Raw genomic sequence first — 20,529 nt, 5'->3', positions numbered from 1 at the left:
GGACTTTGACTGGTCTATTGTGACACATGAATATGCTTTAATCTAAGCCCTTTAATTGCACTACTGGTTGTATGTTTAGGGTTGGTTTCCTGTTGGAAGGTGAACCTCCACCCCAGTTTCAGGTCTTTTGCAGCTTCTAACATGTTTTCTAGGATTATCCTTCATTCATCTCCATCCATGTTCCCATTTACTCTCACCTGTTTTGTTGTCCCTGCTGAAAGAAGCATCCCCATTGCATGATGCTGCCACCACCGTGTCCATCATGCAGTTTAGTTTTCTGCCACATGTTGCATTTTGCATTTAGAGTTACATTTTTCTCTCATCTGACCAGAGCACCTTCTTTTCTTCTGCGTTTACGATGTCTCCTAAACAGCTTGGTGCAAATTGTCTAAAACATAAAATCCAACTATACTGCAATGAATTCTGTGGTTGTAAGGTAACATAATGTGAAAAAGTTCAAGGGGTTTGAATGAATCACTATATATAAAGGCAATGCATAGGACACACATGGCCTGTGATTGGTTTCTGTAAAATGTTCATTTTATACAATATGTTTTGCAGAAGTGATGCTTATTGGATTCATTACTAATCAACCCTCATTCTAGTTAAAGTGAGTTGATCTGATTAGGGCTGTTCTCACAGTGTAATTAACCATTCGTAATGTATTAGACAGAGTAAGTGTAGAACACTTGAGGGAGTAATACACTACAACCAATCTCAAATTCTTTCAAGTGAATATTAAATTATAAGAATGAAATAACTGGGTATTATTTTGTTTAACTATGTAAATGCCTTATAGTTTTTGTCTTTAAAAAGATCAAATGATGATTGGAATGATTATTGGAATTATTAACATAATATTTTCATCTTTGTGTTGTTTTTCTGCATTCTGCATTTGTTTTTTCTCTTAGATTTCTTGTGGCTTTTTACTCAAAAGCAGACTTGGGAACACCCATTTAAAACAAGCTTTTTCAAGAAGGATGCGCCCACATCCTGTTCTTATTGCTGACAATACAGCCAGAAAAACTCCTAGATGGAAATATTATAAACATTCGAACCAAAAAATATAGGACAGTGAATACCTTTCTTTTTAAAAGGGCAAACATGTGAGTGCCTTTTTCATGTTTCAGATCCACAAAGATTTACACATCCGATTTCTAAAAAAAGCAGACTACTTTGGCAAAAATATTTTGTGATGCATTTATTGCTGAACAGGTAGGTTCTACAAACTCTTAACTCAGGGGGTTGAACATAAATGGAGGAAACACTTTTCTAATTTGTATTCTTAAAATGTTTAAAACTATGTATCCTTTTCCTTCCACTTCAAAAATAAGCACTAATTTGTAGTGGCCTTTCACCTAAAACCCAATTAAAATACATTGGGGTTTGTGTTTGTAACATGACAAAATATGAAAGAGGTCAAGGGATATGAATACTTAAATACACAAAGAAAAACAGTGAACTGTCCACTGGCATTCTACATCTTTACTGCCATGACAACGGGATTAGAAGGTATTCTGTATGTGGTGTTGGCTGGGAATATCGTTCTCTTTAATGATGATGAAACCAAATGGTTTCGGTTCCAACCTCAGATGTTTTTTGCCTCAACCCACTGATGACTCATGCTGAGAAGTTGCAGCCTAATTGCACCACAAACTGGACCGCCATCAAGAAAATGCTTCCTAAAGGACTCTGCTTTTTGTGGGTAAAGTTTTCCGTTTTTCTTTTGCTTGAAAATGTGTTGTGCTTCACTGTTCTGCTATCATGGTAGTTGTTAAAGGCCATCGCAGCTGGCTGCTTACAAACAGATGTGGTCAGAGGCGTGCAGCATTCTCCACTGTCCTCAGTTTTCAGGCTGAGAGCAATCAGTGGGCTACGAGCTGTGAATACAGACGAGTATACAACCAGCCTACGCTAATTAGAAGCAAGAAAGGAATCAGTTTGTTTCTGCATGTAGTCCTGGCTGATAGTTCCTGAAGGAATAGATTTGCCAATTATCAACTTTGTGCTTACTTTTCGTTTTCTGAGTCAAAGTTCTTCTGCAAGTAGTATAGAGTAATTTCCAGTTCCAGGGGCTGTATTGCATTATGTGCTGAATAAATTATATTTATTTTCAATGCAGCTCTCTCTCTATTGTATGTCTTTAAATTTGTTTCCTCTTAAATAGCTTTAGAATTTGAAAATAAACTCTAGATTTAAGGAACTAAATCTTTACCATTAGTATTTACTGTATGTGTGTAAAGAAGGGGAAAGTATGAAACTTTTAAACCGTTATTTTCTTGCGAGAGGTTTAGAACAGCAGGCCTGCTGCTGTTCCTCCAAAATTCAGACACTTGAACTGCGTTAATCTTCAGACATGAACTCGGCTGATCTTCACCTGAGACACATTAATATGGAGTTATTTGGGCTATGTGGTTTAACAGTCACAGTATGAGAAATGTTAAGAAGAATAAATGATACGTGAATTTCCAGAGCTCAGTGTCAACATACAGACACTAAAGATTTTTACTCTGACAATCCATGATTGGCCAGCACCCGTCTGCTGCTTTACACACCTTTATTGTGGCCATTGACTGATATATGAGATTATGCCACAAACTGCTGTGGAGCTCAGATTTCACAATGAGCTATCACAGGGGGCACAAACTACTACAATGGTGACTAAAAAAAGCTACACATTGTGGAAAAAAACAATGTTTCACCCACGGCATTCTGTAATCTTCTGATCAATAAATTCCTGACCCTTATTTCATTTCAAATTCAGACAAGAAATACAAATTATTCATCACAAAAATGTACTCGTACTCGTCGTCTTCCGCTTATCCAGACGTCCCTCTCTCCAGACACCTCCTCCAGTTCCTCCAGGGGGAGCCCAAGGCGTTCCCTGGCCAGACGAGAGACATAGTCCCTCCAGCTCATTTCAGCCGCTTGTATCCGGGATCTCGTTCTTTCGGTCATGGCCATAGGTGAGGGTAGGAACGTAGACCGACCAGTAAATTGAGAGCTTTGCTTTTCGGCTCAGCTCTCTCTTCACCACAACGGACCGGTACAGCGCCCCCATTACTGTGGCAGCCGCACCGATCCGTCTGTCGATCTCCCGCTCCATTCTTCCCTCACTCGTGAACAAGACCCCGAGATACTTAAACTCCTCCACTTGAGGCAGGAACTCCCCTCCAACCTGAAGAGGACAAGCCACCCTTTTCCGGTCGAGTACCATGGCCTCGGACTTGGAGGACTTGATCCTCATCCCAGCGCATGCTGTAGGTCTTGGCTAGAGGGGGCCAGCAGGACCACGTCATCCACAAAAAGAAGAGACGAAATCCACTGGTCCCCAAACCAGACCCCCTCCAGCCCTTGGCTGCATCTAGAAATCCTGTCCATAAAAGTTATGAACAGGACCGGTGACAAAGGGCAGCCCTGCCGGAGTCCAACATGCACCGGGAACAGGTCCGACTTAGTGCCGGCAATGCGAACCAAACTCCTGCTCCGCTCGTACAGGGACCGGATGGCCCCTAATAAAGGGCCCCCGATTCCATACTCCTGGAGCACCCCCCACAGGGCATCACGAGGGACACAGTCGAATGCCTTCTCCAGGTCCACAAAACACATGTGAACCGGTTGGGCAAACTCCCATGAACCCTCGAGCACCCTGTAGAGGGTATAGAGCTGGTCCAGTGTTCCACGGCCGGGACGAAAACCACACTGCTCCTCCTGAAGCCGAGGTTCGACTATCGGTCGGACTCTCCTCTCCAATACCCTGGCGTAGGCCTTACCAGGGAGGCTGAGGAGTGTGATCCCCCTGTAGTTGGAACACACCCTCCGGTCCCCCTTCTTATAAAGGGGGACCACCACCCCAGTCTGCCAGTCCAGAGGCACTGTCCCCGATCGCCACGCAATGTTGAAGAGGCGTGTCAACCATGACAGCCATAAAACATCCAGAGACTTGAGGTACTTAGGGCGGATCTCATCCACCCCCGAAGCCTTGCCACCGCGGAGCTTTTTAACCACCTCGGTGACTTCAGCCTGGGTGATGAAAGAGTCCCAGCCTCTGTTTCCACCATGGAATGAATGATGGCAGGATTGAGGAGATCCTCGAAGTACCTCCTTCCACCGCCCAATAATGTCCTCAGTCGAGGTCAGCAGCCTCCCGCCCCCACTATAAACAGTGTCGGCGAAGCACTGCTTCCCCCTCCTGAGGCGCCGGACGGTTTGCCAGAATCGCTTCGAGGCCAACCGGTAGTCCTTCTCCATGGCCTCACCGAACTCTTCCCAGGCCCGAGTTTTTGCCTCTGCCACAGCCCGGGCCGCAGCACGCTTGGCCTCACGGTACCCGTCAGCCGCCTCAGGAGTCCCACAAGCCAACCACAGCCAATAGGACTCCTTCTTCAGCTTAACAGCATCCCTTACTGCCGGTGTCCACCACCGGGTTCTGACACCCGTCATCCAGCGCACCTGAGAGCTCCAGCACCAACTGAGAAATACTGAATGGTTATGTAGACAAGTACACTAAAACACACACAGACTCAGACTCTGACATCTACGACAATAAATAATAGATAACTCAGACCCACAGGTGTTTAGATTCAGGTGTTAACAGATACACAAATGTTCTATATTAAGTCACATTTACCACTAAATACATCTTGCATTCATAAGTACCGTGCACTTTTTGGTAAAAAACGGTTAATATGAATGTTTCTGCAGGTGTAGAAGCAAACAGGTGTTATCTTGTAAGAGCCACTGAGCACCGTGTCCGCATGGAATATGCAGAATGCATGCTCAAGACTTTAGTGCTGCCTGGCATAACCATCGGGGTTACTGCTGTTATGTTTTTGGTGTCACCCAGCACAGTTTACTGCGGTCGAGTAAGCCGACCGTCACGCCAGCTGACGTTAGCTCTCTGTTAAAGATTAGTTTCGCGCATTCAAGGTGCATTACAGTAATAGAGCAGACCAGACGCCTATCCAGGCAGCGGTTTAAAAAATAAGAGGAAAACAGAAAAGTAACCTTTAGAACATTTATATTAATGACATATTCACAACTTTCACATACATGATTATGTAAAAAATAAATATTAATATTTTGTTTTAGGCCTAAAAGCTGCATTTATACTCAGATTAATTTATACACAGGCAATTGTCCTTTCGCAAAAGCCCCGCCCCCTTAGTGACTGTTACTACGCCCGTCAAGGCAGTTTATTGCACTGGTGTTTATTTAGGGACACCAGGATAATGGGGGCTAAATACAAATGCAGTCCACACTTTAGATTTTCATTGTAAAAATGTTAAACTACTTTTACCTTACAATTACGCACTACTGGATTAGATTTTTCATTTCTAAATAGCTACACAGGAATAAATACATGCAGCTGTAAGAGAGTCTTTTTTGTTTTTATGTGAGGTGATCATTTTCTGTGTTCTATAATTCTGGCAGTTCTGCACTCTAATGTATACATTCACTTTATGCAAATGCAAAGATTTCCCTGAGATGTTTACACGGAGCAGAAATCCTAGCAGCCGCCGCGGGGCGCAGTTACAACGCACTAACATTATTACAGCCAGCAACTGATGAGGAGCAGGCTGCTTTCCCTTTAAAGCCTGACGCACTTAGTGCCCCACTTTGGAGAAAGCTCTGTAGCAGCAGCAGCAGCGGGGCCAGGGGACGTTGGACCCTCTCACCGCCCACCACCATGGAGTTTCTGCTGGGGAACCCGTTCAGCTCGCCGGTGGGACAGCGGATCGGTGAGCTCTAAAATAAGCAACGTAAAATTACAGTGGTGATGATTAGGGTTATTACAGGCTTCGCTCAAGCGTTCCGCCCGCAGACACCCATTAAAGCTCCGCCGAGCTGCCATCCAGGCTGTTCTGTAGCCTCATTTTTATTCCAAGGGACGATGCGGTCAAGGCTTGCTGCCGGTCTGATGGAAAACCCAAGTTAAATGCATGAACACGGATGGAGGAACAGCGGCTTACAGGGGTGACTGCCGCCCTCAGCAGACAATGATTAGGCGGGGGAGGTGTTGGGGAAACCGATTGGTCCCTGTTGGGTCTGTTTTTAACCTGCACCGAGCTGATCCGGACACCCCCTCCCCATCATAACCCCATCTGACCCAAATGAGTGAAGGCTGCACTACATGCATATATCACCCTGGCTTTCTGTGCCTCTCATTAATATAAAGTAAACTGGCAGCTTTAATAAATATTCCGTAGCAATGCGAATTACTGAAATCCGAAGAACCTCTAATAAATGTTTAAAGAGTTTATCTCCATTTATTGTACTGACTGTAGTAACCTTGGGAACCAGGAACCACATACACCTATATTGACATTTCCTAATGTTGCACCTGTAAATAATGCTCAGGGTAAACAGTTGGGCTTTCTCCATCCACACAACAGGCCACCAAACAGCCAGCAACATTATTAGTGCGCTCGTTTTCACCCTTCTTCAAATGATGTTAATTTGGGGATATTAAATATATATAGTGTAATTTCTTTTTAAAATATCTAAAATTCATATGCATTTAATTATAGGTTTGCCAATCAGTATTCTTGTCTGTTGTAGTTTTATTATTATTATCATTATTATTATTATTATTACTATGATTTTAATGGGTGTACCAGTGTACTTCTATTTGCCTTTCAAACATGCTCCTGTGCTTTGGGATCTTCCCCACTGAGAGACAAATAAACAATTCTATTCTAAATATGTAGTTTTTCCCCTAAACCAGGGTTGCCAACTGAAGTCAGACTCAAGCTTTTCCTTTATTTCGCTCTCTCTCACCTCATCCAGATGACTCCCACTCCAAAAAAAAAAAAAAAAACTGGCAAATCCCTTTTTGGTGCCAATTTTTACTTTCTTTTTAGGTAGCTAGGAGTGTGCTGCCTTTAAATACCAAAGTGGAATGTGTGCACACACATAAATGCGCACATCTAGGATTTTTGTCGTCATGGCTGATTAGAGTTCTTCAAAATTATGTCATCCAGTCTGTCTTTGAGGAGCAAGATACAAGGTTTTGGCATCAAACAGGAAATCATTTATCCTTCATTTGAGCAGCTAGGAGCTAAAAATAATCCCACAGAATGAAGAAAGGCATCTCAACAATGGCATTAAGCCTTCTAAAGTAAATCACATTGACTATGCAACTTATACATCTGTTTTTTATCACAAAGTACTACTGACCAAACAAGCAACATGCTTGCTTTACTTTACATAACTGTCTTGCATATTGTGTCTGGTGTAGTATTATTTTGAAAAAACAAAAGAAAAGGCACTAGGAAGGACAGCATTTGATCCTAAACGACAAGCACAACCACAAATCTGTGTACTACTTTATTTATTTTTTATCTTTAAGAATATTGATTCATTATGCAGATAAATAAAATCCTCGAATAACATACACATTTTAATTTATTTGCACATTATTCTGAAGGTTTTATATAACACCAATGTGGACCAGTTGATAAAGAAATTCCGACAGATTATGAACCAAAATTATTCTGAGCAACATCCTGCGGGTAGATATGATGTATTGGTGTCACATGACCACATTTACTTACAGTAGACTATGAATGGATTACAGAAAATGACTTTAAGTCATCTGTTATCAAAGTGGGTACAAACTGTTCCCAAGATGGATACCAATTGACACATGATTGGTACAAAACATCCTGTGGAAGTACAATACAACTGTAAAACTAACATTCCAGGCCCAAAATCTAAATTAAAATTGAAAAACAAATAAATTAAACAAAGGTAGAGCCATTCAAAGTACAACCAAACAACATTTAGCTTGGAGATGGACCCATCAGAGATTTGTGGCTCATTACTTCTGACAAGGTTTTGTTAAATTTTGACTTTCCAATACTGGTTTTAGTTGTTTTTGATTTTTCTTTGAGAACTTCCTCTTTCTAGCCTGTCGATCATTTATCATTTGTATTTGGAGTAGAGGCGAAGTCACACTGTGTGTCAGGGGTCCATTACTGTAAAACTCAACAAAGACAAAAATTTGGAGTTGACATAAAATTATAATTTTTTTGCATATGATAGCAATCTGCGCTAGAATGCCCCTTTTCCACTGGTCCCTACTCAGTGTGGTTTAGTACGGCTCTACTCGCTTTTTAGGCTTTTCCATTAGTAACGGTTTCGTCGAACCATTACTGTATTTAGTACCTGCTTGCCTGCAATTCCAAGCAAGTCGACCCGTGTTGAAAACGCCATGTCAGAAGTCTGTCAGTCACTGATTGGGTAGGGGGCGGTATTACTATTCACATCATATTTTAATACACTGTTGTACACTGGGCTTAATGTGTTTTATTTTTTATTGTAGCGTTAGCTGACCCTCACATGTCCCCTAGCTTGTACCGCTCCACAGCTTCCCTCTCTCTCCTGTACTGATCCAGAGGGCTTCGTCTTGCCGCCTGCAGCCTTCTCTGGCTCTTCTTTCACTCTCAGTCTGACAACAGCATAGACGGAGCAGCAGTCAAGGTCGTTGTTTTGTTTGTGTGACAAATCACATTACTTTTTTGGACTATGGGCACACCTTGCTGTTTACAACCCTGCCCACATTGAGATGGTACTCATTTGTAATGGAAAATGAACCAAACCGTGTAGAGCCAACCCAATGCGAGTCAAGTAGAGTAGATACTTATGGAAAAGGGGCATTAGTGCAGTTAAAAGCAATCTCTGTTTACAGAGAATGGTGACCCTTATCTAAACTCTAAGATCTTCAATGGACTACCAACATTTTCAAATCTAACACAATCCATCTCAGACAGAGGTTAAAAGATCAAAAGGATAACTGAACAACTTTTCTGTAATACATTCAACCTTCCTGTTATCTACCGAAATCGGCTGCAGGTCACCTTACTCCTTTGCCAAATTTGACAGCACGTCCCCAAGAAGGGTATGAATGTAATGTGGTGTGGCAGATCGCTCCTTTTAGATCAATTAACTTAACAGTAATGTTTTTGGGCCTAACTGGAGTACATGGAGAAAGCCCACACATGGAGAGAACATGCAAACTCCCCGCAGAAGCCGCCCCATGCTGGGATTTGAACCCAGAACCTTCTTTCTGCAAGGCTAACCATTGTGATTCCTTGCAAGCGACACACCTCCATAAAGAATTCATGTTCCTTTTAAATACGTCTGTGCTTCATCTGACATCATATTAAACACCTCACCAGGTAAGCATTACCAGGTTAGCGCAACCTGGTAATGCTTATGTATGGTGCGTTCACTAGTTGGAAAAAGGTGGGATGTTGGCCTGGCACGGCTATTTTCAACCTCCAGCCGAGGTCTTTGGATCTCTGGTTTAGTTAAGGTCAACATTTCAAAAAATACAAAATGCAACGTAAACACATCCTGTCACATAAAACAACAAAGCTGTGTTTTTTTTTACCTCCTTTTGTTTTTTTTATTACATTTTATTACCTCGAATATTGTTGTTTTGTCTGTATTCTTAATTTAATTTTAATATTTTTTAATTTGAATTTAAATTAAAGTAAATCTGTTCCAATTACTTCCAAATATCTAGAAGAGTTACTAAATGTTTTAACTACAGAAAGAAAATGGATGACCTGCTATTAATGGTCTGAATGAAAAGTGTAATTAATTTAGCATAAAATAGTAAGCGGTCGTAATATCTGATTCTTTTTTACAGAGCGTGCCACTAACTCCAGTTCACCTTCCGAAGACTGGGAACTCAACATGGAAATCTGTGACATTGTCAACAGCTCAGAGGAAGGGTGTGTGTGTGTGTGTGTGTGTGTGTGTGTGTGTGTGTGTGTGTGTGTGTGATTTATCTGTCATCATCAGAAACACGTTCTTCCCTGGAGTTTAAGTGCTTGTTGTAAACTTTCTGATTTACAGGCCCAGAGATGCAGTCAGAGCCATAAAGAAGAGGATTGTTGCAAACAAGAACTTCAAGGAGATCATGTTGACACTTACTGTGAGTGTTGGTCCTATTAGTCACTGCAAAATGTTGGGAAAGTTAACTGTTTGGCATTTTTTTCCTGTGGGATTTCCCTTCATCCTCTTTCTGACTGCAGGTTCTTGAGACCTGCGTGAAGAACTGCGGGTACAGATTTCACATCCTGGTGACAACGCGCGACTTTATTGAGGGGGTTCTGGTGCGCTCCATCATCCCGAGGAACAACCCTCCGCAAGTTGTGCATGACAGAGTCCTCGCCATCATACAGGTGTGGCTGAGGCTGCGGCAGAGTGAAACAAAGAGCTCAGGCTGGGCACAGACTCAGTAGCTTCATTGTCTGTCAGTAATTTTTGGTTTTTGCTCGTCAAGGCATGGGCCGACGCATTCCGCAGCTCGCCCGACCTGACGGGCGTGGTGTCAGTGTATGAAGACCTGCGAAGGAAGGGACTGGAGTTCCCCGTGGCTCAGCTCGACGATTACTTCTTGGCTCAAGCCCCAAAAAAGGTGCAGGCGGTGTTGTGTGCACTTTGGTTTGCTGCTGACATCTGTGTGCTTTCTCTTATCTTTGCTCATTCCTTTCTCTTGTCTTCTCGCTGCCTCTCTGCGTGGCAGACTATACCTGAGAATGGGCCTACTGTTACTGCTTTCCCTGCTGTGCGCCTGTCTTCTAAACCTCTCATCCCAGCTCACACCTCTGAGCTCAAACTGGCCCTGGAGGGAACCGGTGTCTTTACTCCTAGCCAGGTGATGCAGCTAGAAGATTATATCTCACTTCCACTCCTCTTATAATTTCACTCTCTTTATGCTGGTTTAACAACTGCTCATCATTTTTATTTCTCACTTAGTATTGTATCACGTATCATTATTTCCTTTCACTAAAAATTTGAGTTTTTGTGGCTGATATCGGATGACTGGTTTTGTAGAGCTCTGACCTTCGCATACCAGTTTCAGCTGATTTTTTCTACTTTTTGCTTCAGTTAAAAACGTACCTGTTTAAACAATAATATGTTTATAGTAAGTAATCCAACTCCCCCCATAAAGTTCACTGTTATCAATCAGAAAAAGCTGCACTCAGAAGGCAGCAGTGGCGCAGGGATAGAGCGTGCGACCCATGTACAGAGGCCTTACTCCTCGACGCGGCTGTCGCGGGTATGAGTCCCGGCCTTTTGACGTTTGCCGCAGGTCTTTCCCACTCTCTCCACCCTATTTCCTGCCAGCTTTTTCTCTAAAAATACTGAGAAAAATAAAGCACACTAGTGCCTAAACAAAACATTAAAAAAACAAAAGCTGCACTCAATTCCACCCAGCCGCACCCATGCCTGAGAACCGTCAGTTCTGTAGAATCAAAAAACCACTTAAACAGAACCTGTCTAACAACATTAGGTAGGCTGAAAGGTCTCAAAAAATAACACGCCATGCCCTGATGTGAAGAATGTTAAGAATAGTTCTGAAAGAAAGTCACTAACATCTATCTGCCTGGAAAGGGCTACAGCGCCAGTTCGTTTTTGAACTTTTTGACTCTGGTTAACCGCAGTTCAATCTATTCCATGTTTGATTTGTGAAGAAAACATAGAACAGTGGTGAACCTTCTCATGAGTGGCTGTCCTATCAAAATGAATCCAAGAGCACATCAACAACTCCTCCAGGAGGTGACAAAGAACCCAGAACATCTAAAATACAGCAAGCCTCACTTGCCTCAGTAAGGTCAGAGTTCATAAGTCAACAGTAAGAAAGAGACTGGGCAAAATGTCATCCATGGGAGAGTTCCGAGGCCAAATCTACTGCTGATAGAAGCATCTTAATGATCCCCAAGACTTTTGGGAAAATAGTCTATCGACTGAAGAGACAGAAGTGGAACATTTTTAGAGAGTGCGTGTCCCATTCTATCTGCTTTTGATTAAACACAGCATTAAACATCATGCCAACAGTTAAAAATGGTGATGGTAGAATGATGGTGTGGGGCTGCTGTGCTGTTTCAAAACCTGGAGGACTTTCCATAATTGATGGGGACATGAATTTTGCTCTTTAGCTGAAAATTCTAAAGGAGAATGTCAAAATGTCAGTAGCCTCAAGCACAAGTCCACCAGTTATGCAGCAGGAGGGTGATCTAGAGGACATCAGCAGGTCCACCTCAGAATGGCTCAAAGAAGTAGCTGTTGAAGTCATAAATGGAAAATATTGTATTTACTCAGGTTATCTTTTTCTGATATTAAACTTTCCTAAAGACATCACAAACCATCACAAATCTATAAGGGGCCAATGCTTTTTTACAGCACTGTTTAAAATAAAATCCAACCATAAATAATTATAGCATATCTCTTCTCCTACTTTAATCTCTTTTTAACCTTTTGCTTTTTTGAATACCTAAAAAAATATATATATACAGTACAGACCAAGAGTTTGGACACACCTTCCCAAAGAGTTTTCTTTATTTTCATGACTATGAATATTGTAGCTTCACACTGAAGGCATCAAAACTATGAATTAACACATGTGGAATTATATACTGAACAAAAAAGTGTGAAACAACTGAAAATATGTCTTATATTCTAGGTTCTTCAAAGTAGCCACCTTTTGCTTTGATTACTGCTCCGCACACTCTTGGCATTCTGTTGATGAGCTTCAAGAGGTAGTCACCTGAAATGGTTTTCACTTCACAGGTGTGCCCTGTCAGGTTTAATAAGTGGGATTTAAAGCCTTATAAATGGGGTTGGGACCGTCAGTTGTGTTGTGCAGGAGGTGGATACAGTGCACAGCTGATAGTCCTACTGAATAGACGGTTAGAATGTGTATTATGGCAAGAAAAAAGCAGCTAAGTAAAGAAAAACGAGTGGCCATCATTACTTTAAGAAATGAAGGTCAGTCAGTCCGAACAATTGGAAAAACTTTGAAAGTGTCCCCGAGTGCAGTCGCAAAAACCATCAAGTGCTATAAAGAAACTGGCTCACGTGAGGACCGCCCCAGGAAAGGAAGACCAAGAGTCACCTCTGCTGCGGACGATAAGTTCATCCGAGTCACCAGCCTCAGAAATCGCAGGTTAACAGCAGCTCAGATTAGAGAACAGGTCAATGCCACACAGAGTTCTACCAGCAGACACATCTCTAGAACAACTGTTAAGAGGAGACTGTGTGAATCAGGCCTTCATGGTAAAATAGCTGCTAGGAAACCACTGCTGAGGACAGGCAACAAGCAGAAGAGACTTGTTTGGGCTAAAGAACACAAGGAATGGACATTAGACCAGTGGAAATCTGTGCTTCGGTCTGATGAGTCCAAGTTTGAGATCTTTGGTTCCAACCACCGTGTCTTTGTGCGGCGCAGAAGAGGTGAACGGATGGACTCTACATGCCTGGTTCCCACCGTGAAGCATGGAGGAGGAGGTGTGATGGTGTGGGGTTGCTTTGCTGGTGACACTGTTGGGGATTTATTCAAAATTGAAGGCATACTGAACCAGCATGGCAGAGTGAAGGCAAAAGGGCCAACAAGTGCTAAGCATCTCTGGGAACTCCTTCAAGACTGTTGGAAAACCATTTCAGTTTACTTCCTCTTGAAGCTCATCAACAGAATACCAAGAGTGTGCGGAGCAGTAATCAAAGCAAAAGGTGGCTACTTTGAAGAACCTAGAATATAAGACATATTTTCAGTTGTTTCACACTTTTTTGTTCAGTATATAATTCAACATGTGTTAATTCATAGTTTTGATGTGTTCAGTGTGAAGCTACAATATTCATAGTCATGAAAATAAAGAAAACTCTTTGAATGAGAAGGTGTGTCCAAACGTTTGGTCTGTACTGTATATATAAGGTATTCAGTATTTTCAAATTTCGTTCAAAAATAAATAACCACAGTGTCCACGTTAATTTTTAAGAGAAAAAACTGTGGTTTTCTTTTAAGTCTTAAATTGTTTATTGATTTAGTGTAACTGTACAGAAACTTCAGAAAGCCTGGGATTGAACATTATTTTTCTACATTAGGAGTAGAGGTGATGTCAAACTGTGTGTGTGAGAGTGCAGTCTGTGTTACACAGCTGTGGGAATAAATAAACCTAAATTAAGCTGAACAGAAACACAAGGGGAAAAATCTTACACATCTAACAGAAAATAAACAAAAAGAATCCATAAGCAACATACAAGAAATTAAACCAAAAAGAAAACCAAAACCCAAACATCTACAGAACGTGACAAACAGAACTGCTTTGCTGTAAAACGTTCAACCTCCTGTCATCCCCTGAAGTCTCATCCCACGTGGATGGAGTTGAAAAATCAGTCTCTTCCAATCACCAACTGGTTGCTCGGTGCATCTCTAATTATAGCCTGGTCCATTTACTGAACAATCCTACTGTTGCAGGTAAAGATGTTGAAGACGGAGCTGGGAGTTGTGCGAAACAACCTGTCCACCATGTCAGATATGATGAGCCAGCTGGATCCAGTCACAGTGAAACAAGCTGACATGGAGCTGCTGGAGGTAAAAATGGATCCGTCTCACTGCGTCTAAATTCTTTGCTCTTACTGTTGCAGGAAAGGGATTCCCTTCCTTTCTTGTTCCTTGACGCTGCGTTACCCTTAACTGATCTAGCACTATATGCGTTTTGTGCTGCATCTGGCCCTTCAATCCCCTTCCCTACCCACACATACTTTGTCTCATTGTGTCATTAGCAGTTGTACACTGTTTGTAAGGAAATGCAAGACAGGATTGTGAAGATCATCCCCAGACTCAGTGAGGAGAAGCTGATCGAGGAGTTACTGGCCACCAACGATGAAATGAACACTGCCTTCACTCGCTACCACAGGTTACTAAATCATTATTAAAACTGCTGGAAAGTGTTATTTAATCACCAATGTATGATTGGTTGTTTTGCTAATTACAGGTTTGAAAGAAGATTAACGAATGGTCAAAGCACAGAGCAGAAGGTAAAGAGCAGCCACACATTCATACTAGTGTCAAATGGGTAAATTGTACACTTTTCTTTTGATCTCTTTCAGAGTCCCAGCTATGTAAACCTGTCAGATTTTGATTCATCCATCAACCAATCAGGCTTCACTTCAGTTAAAAGCGACAGCTCCCTCAGTCTGTCCAAACCCGATAGTTTGTCCAGTCAGATGGCTAAACTAAGTAAGTGCTCCGTTTCACATTGTGTTTTCAATGTACCTTGCTCTCTGAACTCCCTCATATGACATTGCCTCCTGTTTGATGTAGACAATGATGTTTCAGTTTGTGTTATTGGTTTTTTTTGTTTCTTTCATAAGCCTTTTTATTACAGCAGCCTAAATCGTTTCTGTGTTGAGTCACATGTTTTAGATCAATATCTGGTGAGAAAACTGAGCAGGATCCCCTTCTCAGTTCTCTTTCCTTCAAAATTTCTAAGAGTTCACGATCCCATACGCTCTAGTAGCAAGGTTCTCAGGGCATTTGTAAGAGAAAAGGGGCCACAGCATGACACATCCACTACTGTACTTAACAGTGGGCAGGAGGTGCTTTTCTATGTAATTCTTATTTGTGTGGTTTGTTGTGAAGAGCTCAGTCTTAGTCTCATCTGAGCAAAGCCAACAGTTGCAGATAAGGTTCCAGTATGGTTGTGCATGTTTATGTTTGTGATGGTAGGACAGGAAAGGCTTTTGTGTGTTATTTGTAGTTTACCTGTAGATTTGCTTTATGTTGCCATTCCTGCTTACAGTGAGTAGCAGCAAGATAAATATGGGTCCTCATCCAGTCAAGTGGCCAGTAACGAAAAGAGGAACCAATAAAAGGATTTACCATTAATCCCTACTGTTTTCATTATGTCATTTTAAAATGCTTCCTGCTCTTTTTTTTACACAGGTACAAGTGAATCAGATGACATGTTATCACAGAAAATAAACTTCTCAAGTCAACAAAGATTAAGGTAAACAAAAAAAAAAATCAACAGTAGATTTGTGACAATTGAAGACTAAAACCAGCGATGCACCAAACTGAATTTTGGGCCCAATTTCTGATTTTTTTATATATATATATATTTTTTTTTAAGCTTTGACCTACGTATACCGATTTTAGCTGATTCTAATTTTTCTTTAAGAATTTTAATATAAGATTAAAAAAGAACAAAGACCAAATGATCACAGAATTAACAGTTTAAATTGTCTTTAGCATCTTATATTAGCAATAATGGATGTTAGCTAGCAACACCAAAAGAGCAGTGTTTGTATGTGCTAGATAAAACAAATCTTCATCTTCACAGATTTCCAAAGGCTGCCGCATTTACTCTGTTCTACCTTCTTGTTATCTGCTTGAAGTTTCCTCTCGCTTAGTCTGCTTGAACCCCAGACATGTCTGGACATGTCCTAGAAAATACAGTTTTCCTCTCTGTAACAGCTTCCACACTAACGAGTGTTGCTTATGTTGTGACTTGGTAGCTCTCAGTATGATGCATTTGCTGATCAGTAAAATATTGGATTTTTTTGGTTTGTTTGTTTGTCTCACCAGCCAGCGCAGGTTAAGCTAAAAATCCCATTCTGCTGCATCTCTAATAACATCTTTCGCTTAGGTAATGCGTCATCCTGCAGCAGCTAAAAGATTAAAAGTTTCTTGAGAAATTCAGCCAGAAAAAATTTAAAAATGTCCCTTTGTTTGAGAAAGAATCCCAACTGTCTTAATGCATAACAGCATTCAACTAAATCAAACAGAAATAACTACTTTACTCCTACCATGTGAGGAAAATGCTGTAAGTATATAATGTAAAATTCTTAAATTACTGATAGAAACAAAGCAAATTCAGTAATTTTCTCATCTTGTATCGTTCCAGAGATTTTTGCATTTTCTGTTAAAATAGTTTATCTTTGTTTTTAAGTTTTACCCTGACTAATTTAACATAAAGTTTTTATGTAACTGGCCTTTCATGTCAGTTAAATAATGTGCAAATCTTGTGTTTTCAGTAGTATGAATGAAGTCACAGTGGACGGTCTGGCTCAAGCTAAGGAGAGGAGTTTACAAACCACTGGATTGGTGAGAAGAAACACGCTGGCATTTGGTATTTCTACCATTTAAGAGGTTTAGTCACAATATTGAACTTGTCTGTCATGGGACCTTTGAGCACATGTGAACATTAAGGTGGAAACAGCTTACAATATTAAAAGGTTGAAAACATTTGACTTATAGGTAGGTTTTAATCTTAGAGAAACAGGATGTTCATAGTGATGTAGAGGATATGTGAGCTGCAGTGCTGCCTTTCGCGGGAATTGTTATGCTTCTCTAAGTGTTTCCTTTTCAGTAAACTCTGTGTGTGTGTGTGTGTGTGTGTGTGTGTGTGTGTGTGTGTGTGTGTGTGTGTGTGTGTGCACAAAGGATGAGAGTCCAAGCTCGACACGCAGCTCTTCGCCAAAGTTAGATTGGATGATTAAGAGGGGAATGGTGGGTCTGACTGCAAAGCAAATGTGTAAATGCTTGCTGTTTTGCTCCTGGACTGCTGTTCACACATGTTGTGTTTTGGGTTACTTTTGTTTGAGTTAATCAAGGTTCAGTCCCAATGGTCTGCATGTTGGTGTTGGATTCTGAGAGCATGACTGTGTTTTTTAGGAAGTGTTGAGCCAAAACGTGACATTTTTCTCACTTCTTAAGTTTTCTCCATTCATTGCTTTGTTTGTCAATACATTTTCAGTTTTCTGTTGTTTTACTGCTGGCTTGTTTTCGGTGGATTGGTGGCATGATGTTACTGCCATTTTACTTCTAGCTCCACTGACGAAGCCTTTGCTATACTTTCTTTCTCAGATTCCCATCAATCAGTCCAATGTCATGGATGATATAGAGAAATGGCTAGCTTTGGAAGATGAGGTTAGTAACTGGAATTCATGAAATTGATTCATCTATGTTCCAACTATCCTGGTATACAGTACCTATCCACTTTAGTCTAAATATGTCTTCTCTAAATATTCCGAACATGTAAAGCAGCAAACACTGTTGAGTCAAGCTGAGTTTTTAGAAAAAAAGTTTTCCAGTTAGAACTTAACTATTTGGCCACAACGACAAGCTTTCAAACCTGGACTAGCTGTCAAGTGCGGTGGTGGCAGCATCATGCTAAGGGGCTGCTTCGCTTCCAGTGGGACTGTTCCAACACGCAAAGTGGATGTACTGATAAAGGAGACCACTTTAAAAAAAAATGTATTGACTGTTTGGTAGATGCAGCTAATTTTCTAACTTACTAAACACACTAAGTGTGGAGAAAAGTTCATGTGAATCAATGAGATTTTTTTTTCATAGAGGTTTGTCATGTTAAAAATTTTATTTGGCGCAAGTTTGTACAATGAGATGTACACTTGGAAAACCTTTTGTGTGAAAAATGTGGTCATACAAGACATATAAAATGACACAGGTTATATATATCCTGAAAGTTAACAGTAGCTATTGTATTTATTGGTACCGCTGTTACGGATTTTCAAAAAGCCTTAAAATAAATTAATCTTTTATTGCTTCAGCAAAATCTCCCACTGAAAAATATACCTTCCTTTGCCATCCTGTTTGCTGTAAAGGGAGCTAAAGATCACTGCTAGAGAACTGCTGCAAAGACTGGCATTTTGGGGTCACCAACTCGCCATAAGAAAAATGAAACACCACCTTCAAGCCAAACAGTTGTTAGGGAGTGATGCCAGAAAAAAACCATGTCTGGGCCTGGATCTCTACCAAAAACTCTGGTGACCTTGTTAGAGTGCATGTCATCGTGAACTCTGAAATATCAGGGGGTTTTCCATAAAAATCTGGTGGACTGGTCCTAACTGGTTCTGTCGGCAGCACAGTGATCCAGAACATATGATCAAATGTCTTAGTAAGGGATTTGTTTCCCAATTAAATTAAAGTACTCAAATTAAAGGTTGGGGTGTTCTAAAATGTTCACTGTGTGAGTGTGCTGCTGTAATAAAAGATGAATTTATTTGAAGGCTTTTTGCACATCTTTACCAGCAGCTGTGATCAGAACTCTGCACTTTGACAAAACACTTAAACATGAATGTTGGCATGCATGTAGGTGAATTAAAATGTTTCTTCTGTGTTGTTTTTCTGTGATGCAGTACGATGACTTTGAAGACTCCGACGGTGTGACCAGTGAAGGTGAGGAATAAAACATTGTATTTCCTGTTTGGTGACCAACTGATGTTAGCTAACATATTATTAGGGTACCATCTTTACTAGCATGTGGAACCGTTACATAGATAACATTCTCTGATTATACATTCAGATACATAGTTTACATATACATATAAAATTGTTATTTTTGGAGCAGTGGGCACAGTCTAGTTTGTTTGTTGCTTGGTAGAAATAATTGATGTGTCTTGTACTGTTCATACCTGCTGTTATTTATGTATTTTAACAGTAGGTGGCACTAGAGACAACTGTGGGTGTAAAGTGGGTCATGTAATATTTTTAACAGTGCTCCCAAATGGGAAGCTCTAAACTTTAGTTTTGCAAAATAATCCAACAGCTTTTAGAATAATTAATAACTAGTTAGGATACTTGATGTGGAAACCTTTTTAACCTTTTCAACCTTTTTAACCTTTTCAAGATTATCCCTGAATGACTTTAACCCTGAATCATGTTTGTGTCTCTCTGCAGAGTTCGATCGGTTTTTGGCAGAAAGAGCAAAAGCAGCTGAGCGCCTGCCATCCCTGCGAGGCTCCTCACAGGACGCCAACTACTCCGAGTCGTAACCCAGGCACTAACAATGCTCATCAAGCACTGGCGCCATTAGCTAGAACGTTGAGAAGTCATCCTGATAAATCATTGAGTTGAGGGTATTATGTGGAAATTACATTCCATCTTCAAGGAACAACGTCGGACATTTTTTTTGCACACACTTGGCACTGGTGAGAAAACTCGCTTGTAACTGGATGAAAACCATGCTGTTGAAGGAAGGAAATGGTTTTACTTGATAACATGAGGGTTTGTATGTGGGCAAACTTTTGCACATTTTATAAGGTTACATTCCTGGAGTTAAAGGAAAAAAAGATATTGTTACTAAGAAACACTTTGCAGGATATGTTATGTATTATACTGCTGTGAAATTTATATATATCTATATAGATATATATATCTCTTTCTATATATATATATATATAGATATAGATGTATATCTATAGATATAGATATAGATATATATTGGTAACATGAAAGGTAAAAAGCCACTATAAAAAACCCTGTAAACTTGTAAGTGAAGCTCTGATGTAACATACTGTTATTGTTTAAATGCTTCACATCTACTGTATGTTGTTGGATGTGGAAAAATCCCAGATTTTGTACATCCAGATTTTCCGCATAATGATGTTTTATTTTAAATTGATGCACTCTGCATCAATTTAAACAGATACAGAGTGCTACCAGATATTAAACTAAAGCCAAATAACTGGACATCGGAATTAGGTTTTTTCTATGTTTTTCTTGAAATTATTGCTATTGATTTTAAACTATGATGTTAATGCGGTTTACTTTAGAACAGTGGTTGTAAAGGTTTTCAGGCCAAGCATCTTCAAAGATAGAAGTTGAGTCAAGATAAAAGAAAAGAAAATGACCATTATCCTTTTAGATTTCCTGTCTTTTGGGGTTTTTTATTTTTATTTCTCTTTGCGGTTTTTCCAAAAAATATGAAC

General features: G+C 40.5%; 1 protein-coding gene across 4 annotated transcripts; it reads left to right on the top strand.

Moving 5' to 3' along the window:
* The first annotated feature begins 1,663 nt into the window (after positions 1 to 1,663).
* Positions 1,664 to 20,290, top strand: LOC124863877 (target of Myb protein 1-like). 4 transcript variants are annotated; one of them, XM_047358414.1, is made up of 17 exons: positions 1,664 to 1,705; positions 5,477 to 5,741; positions 9,659 to 9,743; positions 9,868 to 9,946; positions 10,047 to 10,196; positions 10,298 to 10,432; positions 10,541 to 10,672; positions 14,273 to 14,389; positions 14,584 to 14,714; positions 14,793 to 14,835; positions 14,908 to 15,037; positions 15,743 to 15,806; positions 16,834 to 16,903; positions 17,243 to 17,308; positions 17,666 to 17,728; positions 18,958 to 18,997; positions 19,499 to 20,290. In XM_047358414.1, the coding sequence occupies exons 1-17, from the start codon at positions 1,676 to 1,678 to the stop codon at positions 19,591 to 19,593; spliced, it is 1,695 nt and encodes a 564-aa protein (XP_047214370.1). In that variant the 5' UTR covers positions 1,664 to 1,675; the 3' UTR covers positions 19,594 to 20,290. The 4 variants fall into 4 exon arrangements, with proteins under 4 accessions (XP_047214370.1, XP_047214369.1, XP_047214372.1 ...); XM_047358413.1 differs by having other exon boundaries at positions 14,581 to 14,714; XM_047358416.1 differs by lacking the exon at positions 10,541 to 10,672 and having other exon boundaries at positions 14,581 to 14,714.
* Positions 20,291 to 20,529: the final 239 nt, after the last annotated feature.

This window comes from Girardinichthys multiradiatus, chromosome Y (assembly GCF_021462225.1).
Source record: "Girardinichthys multiradiatus isolate DD_20200921_A chromosome Y, DD_fGirMul_XY1, whole genome shotgun sequence".
In the NCBI taxonomy this organism is placed as follows: Eukaryota; Metazoa; Chordata; class Actinopteri; order Cyprinodontiformes; family Goodeidae; genus Girardinichthys; species Girardinichthys multiradiatus.
Note: the sequence above shows the minus strand (reverse complement) of the source record. Positions and strands in the feature narration are given on the sequence as shown.

What these genes read in the sequence shown, in the direction of transcription:
- LOC124863877 (XM_047358413.1), top strand. Translation starts at nt 1,676, where the DNA reads ATGCTTCCTAAAGGACTCTGCTTTTTGTGG. An exon ending in CTGACATGGAGCTGCTGGAG is followed by an intron (nt 14,390 to 14,580) that starts GTAAAAATGGAT and finishes TTGTGTCATTAG; the next exon opens with CAGTTGTACACTGTTTGTAA. An exon ending in GTCAAAGCACAGAGCAGAAG is followed by an intron (nt 14,836 to 14,907) that starts GTAAAGAGCAGC and finishes GATCTCTTTCAG; the next exon opens with AGTCCCAGCTATGTAAACCT.